At 34.5% G+C, this 10,478-nt stretch overlaps 1 protein-coding gene and 1 pseudogene across 2 annotated transcripts; one reads left to right on the forward strand and one right to left on the reverse strand.

Annotated features, from left to right (window-relative positions):
* The first annotated feature begins 1,803 nt into the window (after positions 1–1,803).
* On the forward strand, positions 1,804–6,116 carry LOC143605874 (uncharacterized; annotated as a pseudogene). Its single transcript, XR_013148634.1, has 7 exons — positions 1,804–1,859; positions 2,518–2,964; positions 3,960–4,012; positions 4,137–4,197; positions 4,273–4,355; positions 4,652–4,959; positions 5,818–6,116. The product of XR_013148634.1 is annotated as an uncharacterized LOC143605874 (transcript).
* A 514-nt stretch (positions 6,117–6,630) lies between these two features.
* LOC143605875 (chloroplast stem-loop binding protein of 41 kDa b, chloroplastic-like) lies at positions 6,631–9,839 on the reverse strand. The gene is made up of 10 exons (XM_077081837.1): positions 9,589–9,839; positions 8,727–8,861; positions 8,548–8,634; positions 8,311–8,401; positions 8,155–8,209; positions 8,006–8,066; positions 7,571–7,792; positions 7,360–7,476; positions 7,198–7,287; positions 6,631–6,896 (listed from the first exon to the last, which is right to left on the reverse strand). Exons 1-10 carry the CDS (start codon positions 9,706–9,708, stop codon positions 6,720–6,722), a joined length of 1,155 nt encoding a protein of 384 aa, XP_076937952.1. The 5' UTR covers positions 9,709–9,839; the 3' UTR covers positions 6,631–6,719.
* Between the last annotated feature and the right edge of the window lie 639 nt (positions 9,840–10,478).

Consider the following 10,478-nt stretch of genomic DNA (forward strand, 5'->3'; position numbering starts at 1 on the left):
GTGTCATGGACCTCCTATGAGGTTACCAATAAAACTAGTCTTAACATTTCTTGAGATTATTAGTAAAATAACATAAGTAACTATGCGATTAGAGTTAGTTTATGACGAGGTTACACCATACCAAATCTAGCATAGATAAGACCCTCCATTGTATTTTTGTGCTTGGATAGTTGGGGTTACAACAACGAGAAAAGATGGCAAGTTTATTTTTGATTTCATATGTTACTATATTAATAAAGATTCATTCTTTTTAGACCATGTGTAATGGTCACGTTGTGGCTGCGTTTTGGGTGAAAACGCGGGGGGTACACCGCCCCCCCCCCCCCCCCCCCCGCGTTATGTTGAAATTTTTTTGGTGCGTTTTAGATACAACGTGAGAATGGCACACACATCCAAAAAAAATACCGTTGGGTGGGTGGGTCTTGTTGTTAACGGGATCGCCGGAAAAAATGGTGGTGGTGGTGGGTGATAAACGAGATCGTTGGAAAAAATGGTGGGTGAGTTACAGATCGGAGAAGAAGGAGAAAAAATGGTGGTGGTGGGTGAGTTACAGATCGGAGAAGAAGGAGAAAAATGGTGGTGGTGGTGGGTGGTAACGGGATCGCCGGAAAAATGGTGGTGGTGGGTTTCATGGTGGCCGAACTCCGACGGCGTCAAATCGGAGAATCTAGTGACACCATGGTGGTGGTGGGTTTCATGGTGGCCGGAATAGTTGGATCCGGTGGGTTTCGTGGTGGTCGGAATAATTGGATCCGGTGGTGGGTGCAAAAAAGTGTAAACGTGACTGGGGCGCACGTGGCGCATAACCCCTGGATGTGGAGAGTTATGACTACAGCCTGTTTTTGTACAAAACCATAACTCTGACTAGGCGCCACGTGTCGCATAACCCCTGGATGTGAAGCTTTACGAATACACATGGTCTTAGAGTTGCCAGCCCATTACATCCACCATTAATGCCAATGCCATCGTGGTTGTCGAGTAACCACCATCTTTAATCGCAAGTTTAATAACACCATTCAAAAGTTATTTGTAACTTTAGCATCGCCACCAAACCACCACGCTAGTACCAGTCACATTTATATGACTCATGTTGCCACATCACGGTTGTGATACTCTAATACATGCTAATGAATTGTTATTGCCACTTCAAATGTGAAACTCGTTTCATTGGATTTTAAATAATTATTGAAGTAGTGGTAGAGTTGTGCACGGTTTAGTTTCGATTATTAACCTAAACCTATACCAAAACCAAAGTCATCGGTTAATCTTTTGTGTTAACAAATCGGTTTTCGGTTTAATCGATTCAGTTAATTCAGCTAATTTATCAGTTTTAGGTAAGTTAATTTCAGTTAATAACCCAAACCAAACTTGAGGGCTAAAAATTTGTTTAGAAATACATTAAATACATGTATAAGTAAATGATATAGATGTTTAAATGATGAAATAGAGTTACGATTACATGAAATAAATGTTTAAAACATGAAATAGTAAACGTATAAAAGTCAGAAATATATGAAAATATGAGTCATTCAATTCGGTAAACCGAGGATATAAAAAAAGTCGATAATCGGATTTCAATTAATTCAAATTTCCGTTAATTTTAGTTCCAGTTTTATCAATTTTCGATTCGACTTAAGTTAACAGTTCCGTTATCGCCCACCCTAAACATTGAAATAAATAAACTGGTATGGTTTTTTTTTAATATTAATTTATTTTCCAAATATTATACTACACTTTATGAGTCGAATATTATAGGAATAAACAACCGTTATTCGATGATGATAAGCACGCTCTTCTAGCCACCACAAGCTCCCACCTTTCTCCGACCACCGCCACCGGAACACCTATTTCTTGCTCCGGTACGTTTTCTTATCTATTAATTACCCACCAATTTCCGATCAAATTCACTATATCTATTTAGTTTAACTGATATAAAGTCGATATCTTGCTTCTAATTTCCATTAATTTTCTCAAATTATTAACTAGGATTTAGGGTTTACAAAGAAATTGGGTTTTTTTAATTGTTTATTATTATTATTATTATTATTATTATTATTGTTATTATTATTATTATTATTATTATTTAGTTTAATGACTGTGACTGGAAATGAATAGAAATGAAGTTCCAGTTAATTTCATATGATTACGATAAAGTGGCAGGTAAACGGGCAACAAGTTGCATCGCAACCCCTTTGTATGTTATATGATATGTTTACTAGCTTTGGCTCGTTTAAGGTTTTTCTCAAATTATATAAAAGTAATTAAAAGAATATAAAAGTTAAATTACGTGTTTATATAAACGTAAATACGTGATAAATGTGCTGAGCCCGAGCTTGAAAAAACAAGGTCATGAGCTGAGCTCGAGCTCTCGTAAGTTAAAATGAGCCGAGCTCGTTCACACCCTTATTATTTATTGCTCACCAATTTTTTTATCATATTTGTAATGTTTGGTTTTAATTTAATAAACATTTGTTACTTAAGCATCTAACTTCCATGAATTTGTGAAATTATAACTAGGGTTTACGAAGAGATTGGGGGGTTTTGTATATTATGTTGTACTTGGTGCGTGAGAATCTGTTCATAGGCAACATCAATGCAGCAGCAGAAGTGCTGTTGGGTGACAATAAAGAAATCACTCATATTTTATCAGTTTTAAGCTCTGCTTCTATCGGGTTTTTTTCGGAATGGAAATCGAGTTTTTCGGTTCCTACGAAAGAGATTCGGACCGTGTACTTTGGCGGGTCGGGTGAAAGTTTGGAGGGTGATGGCTCAGATGAACCGAAAAAGATTCTTTATGTGTTGGAGAATGCGGGTCATGATTTGAAACTGGTCAGGATGGCTGTGCCTTGAGGGATATGGAGAGTGAGAATTTGTTGGATTCGTTGGAAGTTTGTTTGGATTTTATTGATGAAAGTAGAAAACGGGCTCGGTTTTGGTGCATTGCTTTGCGGGTGTATCCAGAAGGTAAATTTAACACGCATATAATCTTTTTTGTTCGCTTTGTTTATCTTGTGAGGCCTGGCTCATTAAAAATCATATTTTTACAAGATATGTTTTATAAAAAGGATGATTCGGAGTTTTGAAAAAAAAAACAATTCAGGTGATTTTCAACCCGTTTTCTTTTTAGCTGATTGACAAAATACATATCAGGTTAATCAAATTTTCTCTTGTCTTGTTGTTTGATCCGCTAAAAATCACATTTTTACAAGATATTTATTTATATAAGGGATGATTAGGATGTTTTATGCTTTAAAATACACTCCAGGTGACTTTCAACCCATTTGACCCGTTTCCCATTTAGCTATTTTTTAAATTCACGTATGGTTTGATCAAAATTTCTCTTGTTTTTCTTGTGCGGCAGGTCAAAAATAGTATATTTACAGGATAGGTTTTTTTCTAAAAGGATGATTAGGAGGTTTTATGCTTTGGAAAATCATACTTTTATCTTTGTTTGTATAGAAACGCTAATTAGGAGGTTATATGCTTTTAGATTACACTCAAGCGACTTTCGTTCCGTTTTGCTTTATAGCTAATTGTTTTAATATTATTTGTATGACCTAAAAGAAACAGAATAAACGTCTTGTTCTTTTTGCGCGGTCCGTTAAAAATCTTGTTCTTTTTGCGCAGTCCGTTAAAAATCATATTTTTAGAAGATACATTTTTTTTGTAAGAAGGATGATTTAGGAGGATTTATGATTGAAAAAACACTTAAGGTGAGTTTTGACTTGTTTCCTATTTAGCTAATTGTTTTGACTTTTTGATATTACTCATATACCATGTTAGAAACATGATTACCCAAATCGACCCATTCATAAGTAAATGGGTCGATCTAACCACCTCTAATTTTTGTATTTACTACCTCTAGATTTAAAAGAATAAGAATAATTTAAGTTATCTGTTTTTTTCTAGCCCTAAGGCCCTAAAGGTTTACCACCATTATTTGCATGTGTTTGTTGCAGTGCAGCCATTATTACAGCCTACCTGATGAGAACCGAACGGCTTTCTCTAGAAGGTTTGACGACATCCATTTTTCTATTTTTTTTTAAGATTTCTTGTTTGATGTGGATAATTACTTGGTGTTTTCTTTAATTTTGTATACAAATTTTCATGCAATATTTTCCCACAATTTTTTGCAGATGCACTTGAATCGTTACGCCAAAGCAATGAATCTATTTGCCCTAATGATGGATTCTTAGAACAGTTTTAACAATATCACACAACAATTATATTTTTCACTTTCTGTGGATTCTGAAAATGTGTTCTCTTTGAGGTGCAGTTGACCATGTTTGAAGATATGGGTTTCAAGGTTGACCATTCAAGCACTATATACAAACGCTTCCATTTGAAGGTTTTAGGTGTGTTTTCTTACCCAAGTTATATACTTTATGCTGGAATCAAAACCGGCTGATTACACCTTTTATCCGTAATAAAGTTTTAAATTAGTTACACGGATAGTCACTGTAATTTTAATTTATTCCACCTCTTAGTACGTGCGGGCGGGGCAGGACCAAAAGCGTTATCGTACTATGCTCTTTATCTGATTTTCTACCACAGTGGCTATTCGTGTAATAAGTGTACATACTAAGTGACTTTAGATCCGTTTGGCCCATTTCAGTTTAGTTTTTTTTTTTAATAATATTTTACGTGTTAGGTGACTTATATAACCGAGGAGAGAAAATTGACAGCTCTAAGTTTGCTGATGACCCTGGGTTGACCAAGAAAGAAGCTTCAATTGTGACCGGAACATCACAGAAAGAAATAATCCCGACTCCGGCATTTCGTTGCAAAAAATGCAGGCGAATTGTTGCATTGCAGGACAATGTTATAAAACATATTCCTGGTGAGGTGAGAGTTCTTTTGAGTGGCATAAAAGGAATAGCCGCAACTATTACAACAAGTATGGTGATGCGCTTGAGTGCACTTCGGTCTTTGTTGAGCCTCTTCGTTGGATGAAAACAGGTATAAAATGATATCCTTAAAACTATAAAACCGAATGTTCATTTCTTCTATATTTTAGATTTTGGTATAAATTACTCAATCCGTTTTAAGTTATGATATAAAATATATATGTTTTTTAATTTATAAAAATAAACGGATCAACACACAAGGTCGACCAGAAAACAACCCAAAATAATGTGGGCAAGAAACCTTGTCTCTATTGTTTTCTTAATGTATGATTAATTTATTATTAACCATTTGGGGCTAAAAATTTTGGGCTACACCTTTTATTAAATTTTATAAATTATTTAGCATTCAAAATTAAAAATTATAATCCAAAAGTTGGTTTTTGGGTTATCAGTACATGCAAAACCGAAAGCAAATTGTAAATTCTGTTTTTGGAAAAACATAAAATCACCATTCGTTTTCGGTTGGGCTGGGTTATTTTGGTTTCATGCACACCCCAAGTTTTGGTAATCATGCTCAGTAATGTCTAGAGGTGCACGAATTGGGTTTTTGGCGCAAACTGGTATTAAAACCGGTCAGATTGGGTAAAAGAAAGTCAAACCCGGTTTTTGTTGAAGTCGGTTTCGTCTTCCAACCTGGTTTTTTGAGAGGAAAGGATCAGGTTTGGCCAGTTTGAAACCGGCTTTTAAGTGGTTTGGGTTTGGGTTTGACTAGTTTCAAAGTATCGGTTTGTAAACCGATTTCAACCTAACCAGGTCTGGTTCGGGTTCAAAACCAAGTTTATATGTGCACCTCTTGTAATGTCATGACCTGGTAATATGCTTTCTAAATCGGGTAATTTGGTAATGTGATCACCTGATGACCGCTTTCTAGCTTACGTGGTTTGCCATGTCAACTTTTATTGTTGTGTAGTTGAAGAAGGTGCATTAGAAGGAAAGTTGTGGTGTGCACACTGCGAAGGCGGTTGGGTTACTTTAACTGGTCAGGAATCCAGTGTAGTTGTGGAAGTTGGATCACACCCGCTTTTCAACTGCATAAAAGCCGAATCGATATCAGCACCGTTTAACAAGATTCATACACACGCACACGTGCGTGCCATCTTGTTGAACCCTTGAACCATAATAATCATAATGACATTGTTTCTTTGCATGGTAACTTTAAACTATATGTTTTGATGTCTAATGATACAATTTGGGTTATAACTGTCTATTGCGTATATGTTAATTCCAGTTGCTGAGTTGGCCAAAGCGCCTTACAAGTTATTATTTTTAATTTAGAGCTTGTTTCGAGCTTAGTTCTAAAGTTCGAGTCTGGCTTATGAGTAGTTTTGCAAGTTCGAGTATTTTTCATCTGTACTCAATGCATAAAATTTTTTTTTCGTCAACTTGCATATCCTTAAATTGTCTTTTGGTCTATAATAATAAATGAGACGAATTTACTTCTTATACGCGTGTATTCCTAGAAAGTTTGTTCTCATCTGCCTAGTTAGTAGATCATGATACACGAATCATATTCGAGTATCTATGTTTTATACCCACGAAACTCATGGCTTGTGTACACCTATCGGACTAAAAGTAATACATGAGTAAAGATAGATACACGACTATATTCATTATTTTCTTTAGTTTTACATCTAAGTGTTATTTTGTTTGTTTTCTTGATGCATGTATACAACATGATTTTGCATAAGTTGATAAAAAAGTGATTGAAATCAATTAATGTATATAACAAAAATTCATCTGTTGAAATCTGTCAAAATGAACACAATTACAATATTCATTTCTCGATAATCTTTTGAATCAACGAGAATGAAATCAGCTTAAAACAAGGCTCTTGCCAAGAATTATATCATCTGTGGTGAAATCGGCTGCTTTTCTAAACGTTCCCCGACCGAAATCCAGATTGTACGAGTCGGTTAAACCTTCAACCAAGCTATATTCTGGTATGATTCCAAGCTCCTCTTTTGCTTTATCCACAGATGCAAAGAAATGCTGCAGCACACAATTTCACAAAACATGTAATTTATTTGGTACGGGTCAAAACAGGTTTTTAAAAGTTTCAAACTTTTTAACATGCCAAATATGATTAAATAATTTCAGCAATAATCCCATTTTTTTAATGAAATGTCTTTATATGCATTATAAAAAGTTTCACACACACTATTGACATGACAAACGTTATACAACTCGTATGATATGTTGAAAAGGTTTATGCAGGCAGTATAAAAATAAAATAAGGCTTTATACGAGCCGCTATACGCCCGTATAACTTTACTGAAACTGACTTATATACCTGGTCACGGAATGGGAATGCTTTCTTTTTCCCAAAATCAAACTCCTTCGGATTATAATGAATGATCTCAGGCTCTGGGAATCCACCAGCCTACAAGGAATAAATTGTAGTTTTATGTTTTATAAAATCAAGTATTTATAGAAAAAAAAGAAGTTAAATTACCTTAGCACAAGCTCTTGCTAATCCATCAAAGGTAACATATCTATCACCCGATATGTTGTAAACTTGCTTGCTTGCTTTCTCGTTTCCTAAAACCGTTATGAAAGCTTTTGCAAGATCCTGCATTTGGTCAACGTTGACCCGTCAAGACCGTTTTGACTTTGTAGTCAAACAAGCTAATAACTTCTTAATCTATTCTTGAATCTTGACTAACCTTTACATGACCAAGTTGGGTTACTTGCAGGCCCGAGTTGGGAATTGGAATGGGCCGGCCCTCTTTCAATCTGTGGAAAAACCATTCTTCAACCGGGTTGTAGTTCAACGGGCCATAAATATAAACGGGCCTTATAGAAGTGTAGTTAACACCCTTTGACTCTAGTAAGGCCTCTGTCTCGAGCTTCCCCTTGTGTCGACTCTTTGGATCAACTGCATCCACCTATAATAAAAAATTCTTTTTGTCGAAACAGGTCGGGTCGGGTCAACCCACAAACACTTTTTGTACTGTTCTTTTTTGAATCCATAAATAGTTAATGAGTTAAATGTAGTTAAAAGAAAACTACTGTTACAGTTATAATCTAGTTTTGAAGGACTTTGGTTGACTTTTGACCCGTTCTAATATTTAAGCATAGAAACATGCTAAACAACTGACCTCACGATGCGGTAAGAGGTCAGATTTAAGGTAAACACCAGCCGAAGAGCAATATATGTACCTGTAATTAGCAAAACAGTAAAAAAAAATATATATGTATAAATAAAAGTCACTAATGTGATTTTACAAAGTTTATGTTGATAACTTACTGTTCTAGATTTGGCAATGCATCTATTATCGGCTCCACCTCTTCCGCCTCACGCCCTTGAAAAAGAAATCATTTTCATAAATTATGATAATTATGTATTTTAAAGAGTATAAAATATTAAAAGTAAAAGATTGAAACTTTTATGATTTTTGCACACCATTAATATCATAGACAACATCAAAGCCTTCAGCTTTAAGACTGGTCCTCACAAAATCATAATCCTTTCTATCACCTTTCAAGTGCAATATCTACAACATGTACACATAATGATTACGTGACAAACAAGATACTAAAAATTTGAATTTTTAAGACTCATTAGTATGTATTTGTATCACTTAATCAATATTAAATTATAAGATAATTTATTTATGTTATTATGTAATTGTTAACATACCTTGGATTTGAAAGCATTGTAAGCTTCATCTGATTCACCAGGCAAAGGTTGTGTGACGGGTGCTTTTCCTCTAGTGAACAAAGTTACCTGCATAAGATGAAACGATAATCAAAGTTTATTAACAGTTTTTATGATATTACGATACGGGAATTTTCAAGATTAATCATGTTAAACTTAACCTGATGGCCCTCTTCAACAAGTCGTCGGGAAAGAAAGATTCCAATGAAACGTGTGCCTCCCATTACAAGAATTTTCTTGGAGCCTGATGCCACCACATTCAAAGCTCCTTTCGGTTGACATACTTTCCTTTTGTACTGAAGCATACAACACATTCAGTTGTTTTGACTTTTTGGGTCAAACATGGTACTTTTAACTTTTAAGTTTAAATTCTATCAAGTTACTATCAATGTTTCTATTAGGTGTATTTAGAGGGTGTTTGAATTTGATGTTAGAGAGTGGTTATCTGATTCTGATAATTCGATATCACATTATCACTCTCAAAACACAAGCACCCTTGTTATGAAAGTTAATGTCATCATCATAACTTTACTTTGTCACGAGTCCTATGATACCGATCGATTTAAAAACATAATTAAATAGAAGCATGCCATTAATCCCCTTTTGATCATTTCAAGAGAGATTCACTTTGACTTTTTAAGTTCAAACTTCCAAGTAATTACTTTCGACTTTCGTAATTCAAGATTGGTCTTGATTATGATACAAATTTAACAGTAATCATAATTCATAATCACAGAATCCTCATTTCCATGTGTTTGCTTCTTATCTTCTCTTTTGACATAAAAAATGACTCATTTTGACTTTTGACTTCAAAAGTCAAAATTCAAAATAATCAACTAATTACTAATTCAAGATTGATCTTGACTAACACCCACAGTCTTTTTAACTTTTAATCACCAGTAATCTTTCCAAAGTTTACAACTTTTCAAGATTAACCAATGCAAGAACACACCAACTTCAAAGATCAAAACTTGACAATGAATTTGTGAACAATTTAGAACATTAAAAATGGTAAAACAGTACCTGAATAGAGGTGATGAGTTTGGTGCCACAAAAGGTGGATTGAGAAGATGGAAGAAGTGAGACAGAAGGGTATTGTTTGAAATTATGTTGCACTGCTGCAACACCACCACCACCAGCCATTGAAGATGAAGATGAAGATGAGAGAAGGGTGTGTGTTAATTGATGATGATGATGGTGTGAAAGCCATCCATATATTTATTGATTTATTGTTTGTGAGTCTGAGTTGAGATGAACAATGGATAACAAGTGACCCCACATGACTTCCTTTGGGTTGTGTCCATGAACTACACTCTCAACCATATCTTTCTTCTTTTCTGCTTGGCCTTTTCTTTTGCTTGCTACAAAACAAACAAACCTCATATTATTTATATATATACTCCCTCCAATGAAATAAAATAATACAAAATTAAATAATGAATGAATATTAATAATCAGGCTAAGTACACAAAGATTGTTTCATTTTTTATTTTTATTTTTTTTTCATCTTTTTCGTATTCAGATGACTCTTTTCATCTTTTCAAAACAAACCTCTTATACGCGCATTTATACTAGTGTATTATGTGGCATGCGTCGGTATGTATGTGTTATGAAATTTTGGTCTAAGTTACTTGTAACAAGTATAAGGATACGTAGATTAGTATATATGTTTTTAGTCCTAAGTTATCATGTTAATCTTATGGGTTTTATAGTTTTAGATTTTAGGATTCATAGGTTTCCTTTTTATACTTTGTTTTTCATTTGTTTATTTGAAATAGAAATATACATGTCTATTTGGCCAGAATCCCAATATTAAGAGGACTAAGACTATGTGTGGCGGTTTACATAAAAAGGTAGAAACGTCAAACCATATCAAGGCATGAAGGTTTTCACTAACTTTTTCATTGAAAACA

This window comes from Bidens hawaiensis, unplaced genomic scaffold (assembly GCF_021521415.1).
Source record: "Bidens hawaiensis isolate Kalapana, Puna unplaced genomic scaffold, B.hawaiensis_p1.1 tig00071803_1, whole genome shotgun sequence".
Lineage (NCBI taxonomy): Eukaryota > Viridiplantae > Streptophyta > Magnoliopsida > Asterales > Asteraceae > Bidens > Bidens hawaiensis.